General features: G+C 39.5%; 1 protein-coding gene across 6 annotated transcripts in view; it reads right to left on the minus strand.

Moving 5' to 3' along the window:
• The window catches only part of LOC126281932 (neurobeachin), a 2071601-nt gene that overhangs the window by 770736 nt on the left and 1280167 nt on the right, over window positions 1–20698 (minus strand). For all 6 annotated transcript variants that reach the window (XM_049981271.1, XM_049981272.1, XM_049981275.1 and 3 more), the window contains one exon: window positions 2093–2597. In XM_049981271.1, coding sequence (XP_049837228.1) covers window positions 2093–2597 — 505 coding nt within the window. The remainder of the gene's footprint in view (window positions 1–2092; window positions 2598–20698) is intronic.

Here is a 20698-nt window from a genome sequence, read left to right on the forward strand (position 1 = left end):
ACAGGGTAAATATGAAATTCATATAATTTCAGCCTGATAACAGCTTTACTTAATGGACAAATATCACTATAAGTAATTCAGTAGGAAATCTTAGCATACCATTTTGGAAAAAATGTATTTCAATATAGGTATAACAGCACAAATATAATCATAACTAACAAATATGCACAGGATGCAACATCCATCATGAAACTCTGGACTTTTAAAAAACGAGGCTAATAAGATTTAATTACATTGATGTCAAGCAATGTCTTTCATCGCACTAAGAAAAAGGCTATAAGAGAACAAATTTCTTATCATGGCTAATTTCCGTAGCAACTCTAGGTGAATTGCAGTAGTTTGCGAGGAAACACCTTTTCTTACCTGTTGCTCATGAATTTTTCATTTGATTTGTACACTCATATACATTTAACTTTTTAACAAGCCATCTTCATTGAGTGCCCTGCAGTTTACTTTGATATTATGCTACAAAACCACAGCAACTACATAAAAAATGGAGACATTCAACTGGTTTTCGACACAAGGGAAAACTACATGATTTTTAATAATAAATTAGACACTTTACTGTAAGCACCTTTTCATTTTATTATGTCTGCCTGCTTAGCTGGGTAGTAACATGCTCGCCTCACATGCAAGTGGGCCCGGGTTTGATTCCCAGGAGGGTTAGAGATTTTCTCCGCTTGGGGACTGGGAGTTGTGTTTTCCTTATCATCATTTCATCCTCATCATGCCCATTGTGGCGTTGACTGAAATAAGACTTGCACTTGGCAGCCGAACTTCCTCTGATGAGGCCTCCCGGCCAAATACGCCATATGCTCATTTCTTTCTTTTTTTTCTCTTTCATTTTATTATATGACAATTTCCATGATCTGTTTTAAATCTATAACCAATATGTAACAACAAAAAAATCATATATGAGGGCATGTTTGAAATGTAATGCCTCCAATTTTTCTATGTGAAAACTCTTAAAGCTTTTAAAACAAAACAAATGTTATTAAAATTCTGCATCTTTATTCTTCAGGTCTAAGTGTTTGCAGCCCTCTTCCACTACAGGTCTCTGAACTGTAGTGTGTAACATGGTGGCATGCAATGTTAACCATGTCAATACATGAGAAACAGTGTACTGTAACTGAATTTTGAATCTGTTGCATTCGTCCACAGGCAGGGCTCTCTCTCTTCCAGCACGATAATGCCAGACCACACACGAGCACTGAAACATTTGCAACAATCTGACACATTGGGTTCACTCTCATCAATTATCCTCCACACAGTCCTGACTTATCCCCACCTGGTTTCCAGGTGGTTCTAGAACTTAAAGAACACCTTCAAGGGCTTCACTTTGACAGTGATGAAGCATTGCAAGCTGAGGTATGATGGTGGCTCCATCAAAAAAGTCAAAGAGTCTACAGTGGCAATATCATCAAACAAATTTCTCATTGGGAGAAATCTGGTAGTCACCAGGATCACTACGTTGAGAAATAAATATGCAGACATTATGAATAAATACGCAGAATGTTAATAATGTATGTATTATTTACAAATCTTTAAGAGTTTTCACATTAAAAAATTTGAAGGAATAAATTTAAGTACACCCTCATAATGTTCCATGGCACCCACTGAAGATGCCTTGTTAAAAAGGTGAAATGTGCCTAGATGCATAAATAAAATTTAAGAAATCATGTGCAGCATGGAAAAGATGTATTTCCTTGTAAACTGCTGCAATTCCAATAAAAATTTATTATAAATTTTTATGTTATCTGGTGTAACAATATTTTGAAAGGCTTCCAGAGTTCTTAATTACTTAACATTGAGGTAATAAGAAGACTATGAAAAAGAGTAACAAAAATGATTTTTCCTTCACTTGAAATGTAACAACTGAGAGAGAGATAATATCAAAATTCCTAAGGTTTTGTTTTGGATTCTTTCCATAACGAGGGGAACAGGTTTATCAAAACAGAACTCAATTAATTGGGAATCATCAAAGCATTTTTTACTTAATGGTATGTTATCTTACTCAATCTGAGCTTGTTCTATTATTTGGTGAGATGGTCACTTATCATTACAAAAATATTTGATTACAATGACTACTTACCTTTGCCTTCCATTAAAAGTTCCTGCCCATGTGATCCAACCAGGGTTTTAGAGAGGAAAGGAGCAAAGTCAACCATTATTTCCCGCAGTAATGGACAGACAGAGCCCAGAGCCATTTCTAGCTTCTGTGTGAGTGAAGCCTCTCGAGATGGTGTAGGGACAGCCAAGTGTTCAACCATAGGTTTTATGGGCAGTTCATCTGGCCTCATCTGTGCAGGAGTAGGGCACATACCATCCGGAACACGTACAACAGATATTTCTGTACGAGGCTTTTCACCACGACTGTTATCATGTCCATCATGCAAGTTGTTATGCATTGAATCAGATGACAATGCTATCTCAGGACCCTCTTCATTTAAGTTGACATCAGTCCAGCTATCATCATTGACAATCGGTGTAGACCTCTCATCTTCTGTTATTGCATTTACATCACTGTGTTCTGCATTTTGCATATGCTCTGTTGTGTTTAGCTGAAGTGAACTACTGTCTTCTGCAGAGTCTCCACTCTGTAATAAAATAAAAGTGTGTGACAAGAATAGCCACTATACAGACAATATTATATATATAATATCTATAGCAATTGCTTCAAATGAGCAAGCAATACTTTTTTTTTACTATTTAACGTAGGCTTTACACTAGGTATGCAAATTATAATGAAAACAAGCATGTAACTGGCATGCTCATTAAATATAACAGAGTCAGGAAAGTTGAACTATTATTTGACTTCAAGTACACTATGTCCTCTTACCATACTTAATGTTAGTTGAGTAGATAAAATGAAGCATTTGCACCATAACGTAAGCAATGCTGCACAATTCACTGACGTTTCATTCATCTTCAATAATTAAGCTATACCATTAAAAAAGAAACAATTGGAATTTTCTCAGTAATTTCAAAGAAGGTCTCATATTACCTTGATTTAAAACTTATTATGAACTCAATACAACCTCTCAGTGGAAAGACATTTACAGAAGTGAAAGCAGCATTTGGTGTGCTTCACGGAAGTGTGACAGAGCCACTGTTTTCATGATACATACGAAAGTGTCCAGGTACATAAAGTTGGCAGTATTTTGAAACTATTTCCAGATGAAATTGTTATATATGAAATGTTTGCATTGTCTAAAAAATATTGTGTCATATAAGAAGACCTGCAGTCATATACATTTCATGAAAAGACAAGTAGATGACATTCATCATAATCAACTTTAATGTAAATCTTCAGGTTTTGGCAGTGCAAAGGCTGTTCCATTAAGTTTCGGGTGTGCAGCCACAATAAATCTCCTTCTTCTTCTAATATTTCGGCTGTATAATGTTCAGTCTTGCGGCTCACTCTGAAGATGGCTGAACGTTATACAGCTGAAATATTAGAAGAAGAAGGAGATTTCTTGCGGCTGCACACCCGCAACTTAATGGAACGACTTTAATGTAATCTGCAAAAATATCCCAATGGCCCAATGTTGCTTGACTACGCCATTATAAAGCAAGTATTTGAATCAGTAACAAGCATCAAATACCTTGGGGTACCCAATTGGAGAAAATTAAGGTGGAGTATTCAAATCAGTCCACAGGTGATGCGATGGAGGTAGATGCCACATTGAGATCAATTGCAAGAAGGCTAAAGAAGTGTTGTTCATTTTCAAAGGAGTTTGCTTGTAAAACACTTGACCAACTTATTTCAGAGTATTAGCACCACTCTGAGATTCTTTCAAAGTTAAATTAACAGAAGACTGAGAGTAAGTGGGTACATCATTTTTATCATGCTGGAGAAACTAAGTTAAATGTGTGTGTGTGTGTGTGTGTGTGTGTGTGTGTGTGTGTGTGTGTGTGTGTGTGTGTATTTGCCTGTCATGGTTGATGTAGTCATTGTAAAAGGATGCTACTGAGATGTAGCAAGAGTTAAATCTCTGACAATAATAAAGACATATTTTTACTACACATCTGATGATTGGTTCCACACATGAAAGAACAGTTCTTTCTCAACAGTTCATTCACAAGGATGATAGCTATATATAAACTTACATTTTTAAATATCTAACTAGCCAATCAGTTGAGATATGTGGTGAACCACATGGAAAATTTTACAGAAGTTTAAACTAACATCAGCAATGTGATCATTATAACTGTAAATACAATATTACCATTTACTGGGCCGAAACGTGTATACTTAATCTGATATTAGCAGAAAATATTTCCAACAGCTAACTGTCCTTTACACAGTAGTGTAGATTAATATCTATGTGATACTACTTCACAATACATAAAACAACATGGAACTCATCAAGTATTAAATGGTAAAGACCACCAGATTACAAATACATAATGAGTAATTGTAACTTCAGTAACAATAATTCCAATCAAGGGTGGGGGGTAGTCCTCTTTGAAAATTCCAAAAAATCAGTTTGTTTGCTAATAATTTTCTCTGGAATGTTCACTTTACTGTAGTTTTAATCCAAAGTTCAGCAGAAACTCCGTTATCAAGTTACAAGGCCATTTGTGAAAAGTGTGTCTGAAAACCATTTACAGGGAGGAAAAAAATAGTTGCCATGTAATTTCAATGATGGCCTAACAGGCATTATGGAAATTATGAGCATACTTTAACTTGAGATCGGACCAAGTTCTTACAACTTCTGCATGAAAGTGAACGAAAAGTGCACTGAGTGAACAGAGCAGTGGATGACAGAAGCTGGCAAAGAGGCCCACAGGATCACCATGGCTACAGAGAAGATCGAGGACAACTTCCTTTTGGATCAGGAAAGATTGCTGTACGGTCCACACATCAGTGAGTGGAGGTATGTTTAACTTAACCACAAAAAAAGTAACCCAAAATTTTAAACAAGTTTTTCTCAAAATAATATTTTTAAAATTGGCAGTAAACACAATTTGAGAATGAGATGCATGATTTTGATCAGAGTTGAATTCTCTACCAGGATACGAAGCTGTTTTGTGAAATCTTCAAAAGATTTTACCTGAAAAAATCACGAAAATTATCTCTCTTTCACATGTTCAAAGAGGGCTACCCTCTTCACATACTAACTAACGAAAATGAAATGAAAGAAAACGAATAATAATTTTATTATTTGTAAGGTGGATTCAAGCTGCATTATTATTTAATTCATGTATCTCTGAAGCCTTGTAAACTAGCAATACTGCTGCAAATAAAATATTATATGACATAGTGAAAGCTTGGCTAAAACAAGGGAAAAGCATTATCGTGCCTTGCCTTAAAACAAGATGCAAACAGCTTAGTACCAACTGCCATCCAACTGAATTTAGATGGCTCATTACTGTAAACAGATTTTTCTTTTCCACTGCCGACAAGCTAATTTTGCACTACAGTCTTTCTTCATTTATGAAAGGCAAGAAACAAAAGATGAAGTAACTGTTATCTTTATTACAAGCAACTGAGGAAGACAGGACTATAAAAGTTGAAACTGTTATCTGTTTTCAATATCTAAAACAACTATAATTTTACCAGAGACAAGATACTGCATCAGCCTTCTATTCAGATAATGCTAAAACGCTTTCAACGAGCTATCATTCAGTAACTACTACTCTAAATAATGATTCACATTGCCCTCTAAAAGACTCCTACAATTACCATCTTATGCTGCACCTCCAGCATACCTGTGTGCTAATATCAACAATGACTGATTCCTAACTGATGTAGCTTTCTACTACAATAAAGCACCTTTCACACAACTCTTTAAGCTTCTAGCTGGTTACTTTTGCTCATCATGGAGCGCAGTCTAGAAAGAAAGGACATATAAGATGAACCGCAATACATGCACACAGACACCGCAGCAAGACTCTTCACATACTAAAAGTGCATAAACTTCTGTAACAATATTTCACCGCTTGCATATTCTTGGTACGTTACTGTGCCTCGGATGCCGTGCAATGAGCATGTAGACAAGCAGTTAGAATGAAGCCCACTATCGGCTTGATATACACTTGCCCTATCTGAGGGTGCCAAGTGGGTTCTCGCATTGGACTCCTCAGTCACCAACGAAAGTGCATGCATGATGGTGCCCAAATCTTCCTTTAGGAAGTATAGGTAATTGATTATATTTTCAGTGGAAAATCAACATTAAGGAAAGCCAACATGGCAACATTATAATAACATGAATTTTCAGTATCTTGCACCTGTGCTGCTCAGTAGAGTTTTGTGTTAGAATACTTGAGTATCTGAGTCTCATTCCGGGGAAATCAGGGTCAGTAAAACCAGTTTAAAAAGAGACAACTATAAACATGACAGATTTAATGATGGATTTCGATTCACTGCCCTGCCATCTATTTAGAGTGTACTGAAAACAGTGAGCAACACTTAGAGACCTGGAAGTACATCCAGAATCTTTGTTATACTTGGTATATCTATGAAAGAAGACACAAATAAGTACCTTTCACACTATCACAGGAGAAAGCTAGCTACACAGTCACTGCAGGCACATTTTTACATCAGGTTCAAAGGGAATATCTTATGTAAATGAGAAAATTGGTTTAAAAATCAGCTTCACTGTGTTAACTTTATCACATCAGGTCTTGGTGTATTATTTTTATTTTTGTTATTAAGATCTGTCCAATAAAGCTGTAGTATACAATGTACTTAAATGTTACGTATCTTACCACTACAGTTTCTCTTAATTTCGAACACAGTGATTACTGGCTGATCATGTCAGAAATAGCCATGAAGAGTTATGATCATTTAAAAATAAATTAACTGTTACAGTTATCAGCATATACTTAGACAATGTGGCTATGTAATTTGCATGGTTGTAGGGGAACTACCTAGAATAAATAAAGCAGAGACAGAACAATTGAAACAGAGGAGTGGAGTAGGTCCCCCCATTTTTTTGTTGTTGAGGGAAGTGGTAAAACTGGAGAAAACAAAAGCAATGTTGACAAAGGACTGGAAATCATGAAGGAGTGTTGTGCATGGAACAAAACAGAGTGAATGTTTAAAGGTAAAATATGTCTTCAATAGCTGAATAATAAAAAAGGTTGTGCTCTCATTTCTGTATTATTATTAAAGAATTGCACATCTTTTGTGTAAGATTTGCTGTGCACTGTACAACAATTACGAAACCAGATGGCATATCACCACAGAAAATAAAAGAAAATTAAATTTAGATGCAGAAAGAACTCTTGGAACTAGAGTATTCGAATACAAAACTCTGCCACTATTCTAACTTGGCAGTTCAGTTACACAGTACTGAGTGAAAATATGAATGATTGCAGTATTGCCAAACTGTCTAAGACAGTCATTTTCTACTGAAAATATCCAAGGGAAGAAATTTTATTACAGATACTTTTTTACTGTTGGTATGTACGGAATTGTACTGTGGCATCCATATGCATGAATTCTGGTTCACTCAGGATATTTCAAGAAACTGAAAAACTTAGAGAAAAGAAACTGTCATAATTTTGGTAAAAATAAACAATTATAAACATGAGGAGAAAGGTTTAATGATAGCTTTCAATTTACCGTCCCACCATCTATTTAGGGTGTACTGAAAACAATTAACAGACTTTTATCCACTTATCCAACAAGACATGATGAGCACCACACACCATAATAAAACTAAGCTTTATAGTTTTATTTTGGAGATTTGACAAAAGGTGCACGTCATTTGTGGAAACTTCAGGTGTTCACCCTGCTGATGTAGGGATGTTACAGGTATGACATCCCAATGGCCACAAATCATTAAAACAGCTGCTTGTCGTATTTAAAGAATGAATGAATTAATTAATTTTATGACAAGAATAAGTGTGGTGGAAAAAACAAGTGTGACCAAATGGAGAAGAAAGCAATCCATAATTTGCTCTTATCTAAGTCTGTACGAGTTCATTAGTTTTAGTAATCATTTCAGTATTGCAGTGGTCATTCTCCCGTGATGAGATGCTCAATATATTGAGTATGTATGTATCACATGATGATAATATTAAAGCTTCGTTAATACAGTACCAATAAGTGTGCTTAACTTGCTACACTAAAATGTCCGTACAAATAACCTTTCATCATTGGGGTGCACAGTATACCAGTTATCAGTGTGGTCACACATGTGACACTCACTCAAATTTTAATGAGAATCCATGCTATTCATATGGAATGTGCTTATAGCAGATTGGGTTGATTGAAGTAGTGGGTGGTGTCATGTGGAAGGACCACCACTGTGTAACAGCTGATCCCCCATCAGTTGTAAGGACAACAATTATTATGATGATATTATTATTATTATTATTACTAAATTATTATCTTTATTTGTTCATGATAACTTTACAGTGATGGGTATCTTTTTCTGTACATTTACAACACTGATATCATAAATTAAATATATATAACTGGGTCAAAAATCTGAGTAAGTATAAATAAAATAGAAAGAAACTTCCACATGGGAAAAATATATTAAAAACAAAGATTCCAAGACTTAGCAAGCGGGAAAGCGCTGGTAGACAGGCATAATAAAATAACAGACAAACACACACACAATATTACGATCTTTCGCAACCAGCGGTTGCTTCGTCAGGAAAGACGGAAGGAGAAGGAAAGACGAAAGGATGTGGGCTTTAAGGGAGAGGGTAAGGAGCCATTCCAATCCCGGAAGCGGAAAGACTTACCTTAGGGGGAAAAAAGGATAGGTATATACTCGTGCGCGCACACGCACACACACACACACACACACACACATATCCATCCATACATAGACAGACACAAGCAGACATATTTAAAGGCAAAGAGTTTGGGCAGAGCTCTTTGCCTTTAAATATGTCTGCTTGTGTCTGTATATGTATGGATGGATATGTGTGTCAGCGGTTCCTCACTTTTTATACAGTGGTTCAATCTTGCAAATTTTTAAAAGGTTAGGAAAGGTCTCTCAGCCTGTTGAACTGGTTATTAAGTGTCTTAGTACTTTTATCAATTCCTTTCTGCATTCCTTAAGTAATGCAGATGATGTATCATCCAAGCCACTAGACATTCTTAAAATGGTGCAAATGGCTCTGAGCACTATGCGACTTAACTTCTGAGGTCATCAGTTGCCTAGAACTTAGGACTAATTAAACCTAACTAACCTAAGGACATCACACACACATCCATGCCCGAGACAGGATTCGAACCTGCGACTGTAGCAATCACTCGGCTACAGACTGTAGCGCATAGAACCGTATGGCCACTCCGGCCGGCAGATGTTTTACTTTTAGTTTTGAACTTATTTTCATTACCTCATACTCTCTTACACTAACTACAGAAAATGAATAACTCATTTAAACAGAGTTTATCCTGCAGTGTTGAGTCATATATATCTTCTCTTCAAGCTTTACTAAAATGTTCTATGAAAGCCCCACATACTGTCTCCGGCTCATATACCAATACTTCTTTTTCTCGTAGAGCTACAATACTGCAAACCAGAAACTGCCTATTTTTCATTCATTGCATTTCAGGCTGTTTTGTCAGCATTACTGGATTTACTTATCTGCTCAGTGTAATAGTGTGATTTTAGATTTTCAGGGCTTCCCTGTAAGTCTGCCACTTCTGTAGCTTTTAAGAAGTACTGAGCAGCATATTTAGTTTTTCCGTATCTTCCTTCAATTTGTGGATTTCTGGAATTATAAGGTTTTTTGTATAATCTGGTTTCCTTGATTTTTTTAGCTTTGAACAAACCTGATTAAGACTGGTTAAATATTTCATAGAAATGGTCCCAATTCTCATTAATATCACCTGATTTGTATATCTGCTGCCAATCTCTGTGTGGAAGGTCTTCCTTAAACTTATTATGGTTTATGTTTCATTTTTAAGTGAGTACATCACTATACAGAACTCTACAGGTAGAGCTCTACAATCTGAGAGAGAGTTTTCAATAGTTTTTACCCCACAGGTAGAATGTCATTCTGATACAAAATGCATTATTATTAATTTTTTCTTGATGGGAAGCGTCAAATGAGAAACACAGTTGCTGCTCATACCCTATGAAGGAACTAATGGTCAAGAAACTCCTGAAGTGGTTGCGATGCTATTGAGAATGCAGTCAAATGCCACTAAAGACAACATTTGTAACCTCGTGGAATATGAAACACACTGAACTGTTGTTGAAGAGTCCTCTGAGGTGAGCTTAAGAGTTGGTAGTATTCCCACAAGTCTCAAAAAACACATCATATACTGCAAGGTGTCAGAAGGGTTGGTCCACACAACCTAATAAGACAAAAAGTAATGTTTGTTTTGGATGTGTGTCAGAAACTTTTGACTCACTTTGAATGTACAAGAGAGGAGATTTTAGCGTTAATTGCAACCGGTGTGATGGCATAGGTCCATCACAATATGTGGCAATACAAAAGGGTGAATATGGAGGGGAGGAGAAGAAGAGAGCTGGGCTCTGTTGTCAGAACCCATGTACCAGTAGAGAAAATACCAGCAGCTACTTTTTGGGATTCAAAACGGTGTGTCATTCAGTGAGTTTCTTCATGAATGCAATGTACTAACATACTATTGCAAACCATTATTCATTTTGATCTTTGAAGAGGGAAGGAAAAGGAAAGATGAAAGGATGTGGGCTTTAAGGGAGAGGGTAAGGAGTCATTCCAATCCCGGGAACGGAAAGACTTACCTTAGGGGGAAAAAAGGATAGGTATATACGCGCGTGCACACACACACACACACACACATATCCATCCATACATAGACAGACACAAGCAGACATATTTAAAGGCAAAGAGTTTGGGCAGAGATGTCAGTCGAGGTGGAAGTGCAGAGGTAAAGATGATGTTGAATGACAGGTGAGGTATGAGTGGCGGCAACTTGAAATTAGTGGAGATTGAGGACTGGTGGATAACGAGAAGAGAGGATATATGGAAGGGCAAGTTCCCATCTCTGGAGTTCGGATAGGTTGGTGTTCGTGGGAAGTATCCAGATAGCCCGGACGGTGTAACACTGTGCCAAGATGTGCTGGCCGTGCACCAAGGCATGTTTAGCCACAGGGTGATCTTCATTACCAACAAACACTGTCTGCCTGTGTCCATTCATGCGAATGGACAGTTTGTTGCTGGTCATTCCCACATAGAAAGTGTCACAGTGTAGGCAGGTCAGTTGGTAAATCACATGGGTGCTTTCACACGTGGCTCTTCCTTTGATCGTGTACACCTTCCGGGTTACAGGACTGGAGTAGGTGGTGGTGGGAGGGTGCATAGGACAGGTTTTACACCGGGGGCAGTTACAAGGGTAGGAGCCAGAGGGTAGGGAAGGTGGTTTGGGAATTTCATAGGGATGAACCAAGAGGTTACGAAGGTTAGGTGGACAGCGGAAAGACACTCTTGGTGGAGTGGAGAGGATTTCATGAAGGATGGATCTCATTTCGGGGCAGGATTTTAGGAAGTCGTATCCCTGCTGGAGAGCCACATTCAGAGTCTGATCCAGTCCCGGGAAGTATCCTGTCACAAGTGTGGCACTTTTAGGGTTCTTCTGTGAGAGGTTCTGGGTTTGAGGGGATGAGGAAGTGGCTCTGGGTATTTGCTTCTGTACCAGGTCGGGAAGGTAGTTGCAGGATGCGAAAGCTGTTTTCAGGTTGTTAGTGTAATGGTTCAGGGATTCAGGATTGGAGCAGATTCGTTTTCCACGAAGGCCTAGGCTGTAGGAAAGGGACCGTTTGATATGGAATGGGTGGCAGCTGTCATAATGGAGGTACTGTTGCTTGTTGTTTGTTGGTGGGTTTGATGTGGACGGATGTGCGAAGCTGGCCATTGGACAGATGGAGGTCAACGTCAAGGAAAGTAGCATGGGATTTGGAATAGGACCAGGTGAATCTGATGGAACCAAAGGAGTTGAGGTTGGAGAGGAAATTCTGGAGTTGTTCTTCACTGAGAGTCCAGATCATGAAGATGTCGTCAATAAATCTGTGCCAAACTTTGGGATGGCAGGCTTGGGTAAACAAGAAGGCTTCCTCTAAGCGACCCATAAATAGGTTGGCATACGAGGAGGCCATTCTGGTACCCATGGCTGTTCCCTTTAATTGTTGGTATGTCTGGCTTTCAAAAGTGAAGAAGTTGTGGGTCAGGATGAAGCTGGCTACGGTGACGAGGAAAGAGGTTTTAGGTAGGGTGGCAGGTGATTGGCGTGAAACAGAAATACCATATATATATATTAAAAACAAAGATTCCAAGACTTACCAAGCGGGAAAGCGCCGGCAGACAGGCACAATGAACAAAACACACAAACACACACACAGAATTACTAGCTTTCGCAACCGATGGTTGCTTCTTCAGGAAAGAGAGGGAAAGACGAAAGGATGTGGGTTTTAAGGGAGAGGGTAAGGAGTCATTCCAATCCCGGGACCGGAAAGACTTCCCTTTGGGGGAAAAAAAAGGACAGGTGTACACTCGAGCGCGCGCACACACACACACACACACACACACACACACACACACACACACACACACACACACACATATCCATCCGCACATACACAGCTGTGTATGTGCGCGCGCACACACACACACACACACACACACACACACACACACACACACACACACACACACACATATCCATCCGCACATACACAGTTGTGTATGTGCGGATGGATATGTGTGTGTGTGTGTGTGTGTGTGTGTGTGTGTGTGTGTGTGCGCGCTCGAGTGTACACCTGTCCTTTTTTTCCCCCTAAGGGAAGTCTTTCCGCTCCCAGGATTGGAATGACTCCTTACCCTCTCCCTTAAAACCCACATCCTTTCATCTTTCCCTCTCCTTCCTGAAGAAGCAACCATCGGTTGCGAAAGCTAGTAATTCTGTGTTTTGTTCATTGTGCCTGTCTGCCGGCACTTTCCCGCTTGGTAAGTCTTGGAATCTTTGTTTTTAATATATTTTTCCCATGTGGAAGTTTCTTTCTATTTTATATGATGAAGATGAAGATGATGCACGCAGTTGTTTCACTAACAGTATACAGATGCTTAAATAGCCCTTAACCAGCGATAAAATCTGTGTAGTACCTTTCATCTTCCAAACATCTTTCCAATAGTCCACATTTAACCTCAGGTGACTGTTACGTACTTTGGCCCTTAGAAAACTTGTCAAAAAGACAAAATTACAGCTACCATTTGATAGTTATCAGTAGATGCACACTTGGCTGTTGGGACATTCTCTTCTTTTTTCAATGAAGGGAACAAGAAGTTACCTATCAACTGCAGAAAAAAATTCTGCTGCCAGAAACAATATGATAAATAATATAGTGATTTTGTAATATTATTAGTCAACAATAAAAGTATAAACAAAAGGTTAAATTTGAAGGACCCTAACACTTTGTCAGTCACACAGCAAGTCTGGTGGAGGTATCGGAAGTTCACCTCTAATATGCTCATGCTACAGAATAATAGAACATAAGTGTTTATCTCATTTGACATCTGCTATACATGTGAAATAATGTTTGGCTGCTTGGTTGAAGGGTACTCAGTCTGGAATCATCCCTTTGTTAAACAGAGGAGTATTCAGGCCCATCACTGTCTCCCACTCACGCAAAGACCTCAAGAATTTCCAGAACTGCAGCAAGTTGTGATATCAACCAGTAAATGCCAGAGATGAACTGCTTTTCAGAGGTATTGACTGTCATTCTGTTAACTATATAGATAAGATAGGCAATAAGAAAATGAAAAATAAGAACAATAAGGAAATGCGAGTAGCATAATTAAGGCACATTTGCTTGACTGACTGTGTTTAACTTGAATGCCTCAACTCCTATCTAATTTTTGCGTTTCTTGAAAATACAGAATCTGTGTGTGTATGTTAGTATGCATCCAAAAATATCTTGCCCAAAAGTGAAAGACTGTGATGGGTAAAAAAAATAGAGAATTGTGAGAGTCCACAACAGTGTGCAGTTCAGTAAAATTAGAAATACCATATTCAGGGTCCTCGATGGAATAACAACAATATGGAAAGGATAGATTTTCACTCCCCACATAGAGTAGGTGTTGAGTGACAAAAAGGTACAACGAAAAAGACTGCAAAGCTTTTGAATAAAGCCCTTCTTCCGAAACAGAAAACACACAAGCATAACTGACACACACCGACCACCATCCCTGGACACTGGAGCCTAGCTGCAATTGCACCTGATTAAGCAGCAATCTGCTGGGGTAGGTGGGAGGGAGGGTGATGGTGGTAGTGGTGATGACTGGGGAGGGAGGGGGAGGGAGGGAGGGAGGGAAGGAGGAGGCATCGAGTGGAAATGGGGAGGGACAGCAGGGCAAGGATTGGGGAAGATACTGTGCTTCTGTAGTTCTGTGGAAGCACGTAGGGCCACTACATTCAGTGTCAGGGCAACTTGTGCAGGGTCCTTAGGAAACTCAAATGGGTGTCCCTGGAGTGAAGGCCATGTTATTTTCGATAAATGCTACTGAGAAAATTGAGAGAAGTGGCATTTGAAGCTGACTGCAGAACAATCCTACTACTGCCAACATCCATTTCACATAAGGGCCATGAACACATGATAAGAGAAATTTGGGCTCATGTGGAGGCATATAGACGATCATTTTTCCCTAACTCTGATTCCAAGTGGAACAGGAAGGGACATTTACCAGTAGTGGTACAATGTACTTTCTGCCACACACCGTTTGGTAGCTTGCGGAGAATGTATTTAGATGTAGATGCAGAGGAGAGAAATAGAAAAAGGAGATGGGAAACAATTAGTGGGAGCACAGGTGGGACAGAAGGCTGAAGGGAGAGCAAGGAAGGGGATAGGTGGCTAGAGGACAGGGACTAGTGAGGGTTATTATCAAGTTACAGGAAGAAAGAATATTTTGTAGGGAGAGTTCCCACCTGCACAATTCAGCGAAGTTGGTGGTGGGAGGAAGAATCCTAATGTAGGAGGCAGTGAAGCAGTTTTAAAGTGAACAACATCTTGTTTGGCAGCATGTCCAGCAACTGAGTGGTACAGCTGTCTCTTGGCAACAGTTTAGCAGTGACCATTCACGCACACAGGCAGCTTGTTAGTTGTCAGGACCATGTAGATAACAACATAATGGTTACAGCTTAGTTTCACGATAATGTGTCTATTTCCACAGGTAGCCCTGTCTCTGATGGGGTTAGGAAATGTCTGTGACATGACTGGAGTAGGTGGTAGTGGGATGATGAATGGGAAAGCTTTTGATCTAGGTCTGTTGCAGAGACATGAGATATGGGGCAAGCGGTTGGGAGCAAGAATGAAGTAGTGATGGGCAAGGATATTATGTAGATTCGATAGGCAGGGAATACTACAGTAGAAAGGGTAGCATGGATAGGGGGAGAATATTCCTCACTTCAGGGAATGATGAGAGGTAGCTGAAACCCTGGCAGGGAATGTGATTCAGTTGTTCTGCTCCTGGGTGGTACTGAGTCATGATAGAGGAGTGCTCCTTTGTGGACAGACAGTGAATGTGTGACTGGAGAGACAATGCACAGGATGTCTATTTCTGGGCAAGGTAGGGAGGGTAAATTTGATTGGTGAAGCCCTCAATGAGACTCTTGATATATTTTGAGAAAGAGTCAACAGTTCTCTCCAGTAGAACATTAAAATCAAAAAGGTCATAAAATGTGGTTGGGTGTGAAATAGAAAGAAAGATTAGAACAGTTGGGTTGAAGAAAGGCACAATGAAAAGACTGCTACACATTTAGCTTTCAGTCAGAGCCTTCTTTAAAAAAGAAAGGAAAACATCATGTCCATATGACCACTATCTCAGGCTGCTCTTGCCAGGATGCTATGGTGTCACATCGAGCACAAGCAATAATCAGGAGTGGAGTGGAGAGAGTGAAGGAAGACAATGTATGGGAGTGTAAGGGGGGGAGAGTAACTGCTGCCAGGTGGAGCATACGGGGACAATATAACAGCCAGAAATAGCTGCAAGGTGCAGGATCGGAAGGCTGGAGGAGGGGGTGGTGGTGGATTGGGGGGGGGGGGGGGCGGCAGTTGGAACAAAGAGCAAGAAAGGAGACAAGCAGAGATGCGGAAACAGACCGGTGGGTGCACTGGCTTTTGTAGTGCACAATGATCATGAGGGGACACGAATTAGTAGGAGCTGTAGGAAACAGGTGGTGGAAATTGTTGAATGGAGGTTGTGGGAACAGTAGGTTATCATAGGCTCAGGGCAGAATAATTTCTTGAGTGGAGAATGTGTTTCAACAACAACTCCCATTCACACAGTTTGAAAAAGCTGGTGATAGAAGGGATGACCTAGATGGCCCAGGTTGTGAAGCAGCCACTAAATTCAAGATTCTTATGTTCAGCTGTGTGTTGTTCCACATAACACTTCAATGGCTGCTTCATAGCCTGTGCCATCTGAATCCTCCCCTCCACCACCAGGTTTTTTGAACAATGCAGGTGGGAGTTATTCTCACAATACATTCTGCATTCCCAAAATTATCACAGCTTCAACCTCCTAATTCACTTGCCCTCATCCTCACAGTGTGCCGCTCTTTGCAAATGCAACCATCGGTCTTTTTCACTTTCTCTGTCCCTCTCCTCTTCCATTCCCTCACTCCCCCCCCCCCCCCCCCCCCCCAACCACAACCTATCCCTCACACCCTCCAGACGCTGCACCTGGCAGCCTTGTCCGGCTATCACCTAGTACCTCTCCTCAACCGCACCCTGCTGTCCCTCCTCCTTGCCTGCCGCACTCCACATTGCTGTTTGCATATGACATGACACCACTGCATTCTGATCAGAGCAGCCTGAGATAGCGGTCACGTGTGCGTGAGCTGTGCTTGCTTGCATGAATGTGTGTGTGTTTTTGTTTCTTTTCTGAAGAAAGCTCTGCCCAAAACCTAAACTGTAACAGTCTTTTCATTGTGCCTGCCCAAAATTTATCTTTGTGTCGAGTGGCACTCTATCCTTTTCATAATATTGTTGACATTCCTATGCAGACAGTTTGAAAGATCAGAAAAAGATGTAAGATTTATAACTTCCATTGCTGTTCTACTATACAACAGCCTGCCACGTACAATTTGGTAATTGTTAATTATGTGTACATGCACATTCCAATTTTGTAAAAAAAGACTGCAGTTACTGTGATGCCTATGCCAGTACAAAATAAATCAGACTCAAATAAAAATTACATAAAAGAAGAGGAAAACAGCTATATATCACATCCATAGGCACCTGACAATGAGAGTCCAGTCCATCATAACTCTTCCACATCATCTGGCAGCCTGAAGCCTAAAAACAGGCAACAAATACTGCACAGAACTTATCAGTAGAAAAGCAAGAAGAGGTGTACAAGCTGCTTCCATTTGCAGTGATTTGAAATAAACCATTATATAACAGGTGCAAATTTCAATTACATAACACATCTCCATAAACTTAGAAAAAATTTGAAAATGTGGACATTTAATTTATTTTTGTAAACATATGTACGAAAGCACGCATCTATCAGGATAAACTGAGGAAGGAGGCCAAGCAGCAGAATATTAGCATTCAGAACTAGAGAACCCTTCTTCTTGCAATAAAGATGTAAAGGAAAATTTGATTCTGAAATTGTTGTTCTGTACAATTTATACTCAGTTTTAGCACGTTTGTCAATGCCATGTGTCCCTTCTGAAAAGAAAGGTAGTCTGGTTCTGAATGCTGCAAACTACGTTAATTATTTATCGTAAAGAATTATGTTTCATACATAAATTTTACAGATCATAGAATTAAAACCATAAGAGACTATGTTCAGTCTCCTTTACTCCCTACTAGTACAAACAGAATTACCAAGATTGTGCTCATAACATTAGGAGGACAGACAATCTCCACCCTGACAAGGAGTGTTTGGTACTCACACAAAAGGGGAGAAAGTACACCAGTATTAAAATATTCAATTCATTGTCTACTTATATCAGAGGTACAAGAAGTAATATCTCATAGTTTAAAAATAATTTAAAGAAGTATCTGCTTGACACCTTGGTTTGAAATATAGAGTATAAATTTAAAAAAAATTGTATGTGAATCTCTCTTGTTGCACACAGAATTGTCTCCTTATTTTACACAATCTTTAAGCTATAATACTGCAGGAGTACTTAATAACGTGCAGAAATATGTATTTCCTAGGCAGTCAAGGAAAATCAGTGTTGAACTTAACAACCCTTGGGAAGTTTATTACTACAACAGCAGTGTTATTGTCACTTATTCATAACATATTCTACAGAGTATAATGTAATGGGATGGTTAAAAAATCTACTCACCAAGCAGTGGCTGGAGAAAACAAATATAAGAGTTAAGGAAATGTTCAAGCTCTTGGAGCCACAGGCTCCTTCTTCTGGCAGAAGGGTTGAAGGAGAAGGAAGAGGGATGAGGGAAAAGGACTGGTGAGGCAAATGAAATGGAGAGAGTTACCACCTGGTAAGTGTCCCCTGATCCTGGGTTCTGGGCAACATTTCTGTGATTCTCCCCATTTACTAAATCCCCCAGCCCTGTATCTTCAAATCCTCTTCCTTCCCCCTCAACCCATCTGCCAGAAGGAGCATTGCATTTTTAACCTTTGCATGTGTTTTCCTTTCCTGCAGCTCAGTAAGGCTATTTTTTATCTATCCAATAACATTATAATCTGTTGTTGTTGTTGTGGTCTTCAGTCCTGAGACTGCTTTGATACAGCTCTCCATGTTACTCTATCCTGTGCAAGCTGCTTCATCTGCCAGTACTCACTGCAACCCACATCCTTCTGAATCTGCTTAGTGTAGTCATCTCTTGGTCTCCCTCTACGATTTTTACCCTCTACGCTGCCCTCCAATACTAAATTGGTGATCCCCTGATGCCTCAGAACATGTCCTACCAACCGATCCCTTCTTCTGGTCAAGTTGTGCCACAAACTTCTCTTCTCCTCAATCCTATTCAATACTTCCTTATTAGTTATATGATCTACCCATCTAATCTTCAGCATTCTTCTGTAGCACCACATTTCGAAAGCTTCTATATTCTTCTTGTCCAAACTATTTATCGTCCATGTTTCACTTCCATACATGGCTACACTCCATACAAATACTTTCAGAAATGACTTCCTGACACTCAAATCTATGCTCGATGTTAACAAATTTCTCTTCTTCAGAAATGCTTTCCTTGCCATTGCCAGTCTACATTTTATATCCTCTCTACTTCGACCATCATCACTTATTTTGCTCCCCAAATAACAAAACCCATTTACTACTTTAAGTGACTCATTTCCTAATCTAATTTCCTCAGCATCACTCGACTTAATTCGACTACATTCCATTATCCTCATTTTGCTTTTGTTGGTGTTCATCTTATATCTTCTTTTCAAGACACTATCCATTCCGTTCAACTGCTCTTCCAAGTCCTTTGCTGTCTCTGACAGAATTACGATGTCATCGGCGAACCTCAAAGTTTTTATTTCTTCTCCATGGATTTTAATACCTACTCCAAATTTTTCTTTTGTTTCCTTTACTGCTTGCTCAATATACAGATTGAATAACATCGGGGAGAGACTACAACCCTGTCTCACTCCCTTCCCAACCACTGCTTCCCTTTCATGTTCCTCAACTCATATAACTGCCATCTGGTTTCTGTAAAAATTGTAAATAGCTTTACGCTCCCTGTATTTTACCCCTGCTACCTTCAGAATTTGAAAGAGAGTATTCCAATCAACATTGTCAAAAGCTCTCTCTAAGTCTACGAATGCTAGAAACGTAGGTTTGCCCTTCCTTAATCTAGCTTCTAAGATAAGTCATAGGGTCAGTATTGCCTCACGTGTTCCAAAATTTCTATGGAATCCAAACTGATCTTCCCCGAGGTCAGCTTCTACTAGTTTTTCCATTTGTCTGTAAAGTATTCGCGTTAGTATTTTGCAGCTGTGACTTATTAAACTGATAGTTTGGTAATTTTCACATCTGTCAACACCTGCTTTCTTTGGGATTGGACTTATTATATTCTTCTTGAAGTCTGAGGGTATTTCGCCTGACTCATACATCTTGCTCACCAGATGGAAGAGTTTTGTCAGGACTGGCTCTCCCAAGGCCGTCAGTAGTTCCAATGGAATGTTGTCTACTCCGGGGGCCTTGTTTCGACTCAGGTCTTTCAGTGCTCTGTCAAACTCTACACGCAGTATTGTATCTCCCATTTCATCTTCATCTACATCCTCTTCCATTTCCATAATATTGTCCTCAAGTACATCGCCCTTGTATAGACCCTCTATATACTCCTTCCACCTTTCTGATTTCCCTGCTTTGCTTAGAACTGGGTTTCCATTTGAGCTCTTGATGTTCATACAAGTGGTTCTCTTATCTCCAAAGGTCTCTTTAATTTTCCTGTAGGCAGTATCTATCTTACCCCTAGTGAGATAAGCCTCTACATCCTTACATTTGTCCTCTAGCCATCCCTGCTTAGCCATTTTGCACTTCCTGTCGATCTCATTTTTGAGACGTCTGTATTCCTTTTTGCCTGCTTCATTTACTGCATTTTTATATTTTCTCCTTCAGTCAATTAAATTCTATATTTCTTCTGTTACCCAAGGATTTCTACTAGCCTTCGTCTTTTTACCTACTTGATCCTCTGCTGCCTTCACTACTTCATCCCTCAAAGCTACCCATTCTTCTTCTACTGTATTTCTTTCCTCAATTCCTGTCAAATAGCTCCCTTATGCTCTCCCTGAAACTCTGTACAATCTCTGG

This window comes from Schistocerca gregaria, chromosome 7 (genome assembly GCF_023897955.1).
Source record: "Schistocerca gregaria isolate iqSchGreg1 chromosome 7, iqSchGreg1.2, whole genome shotgun sequence".
Classification (NCBI taxonomy): Eukaryota; Metazoa; Arthropoda; class Insecta; order Orthoptera; family Acrididae; genus Schistocerca; species Schistocerca gregaria.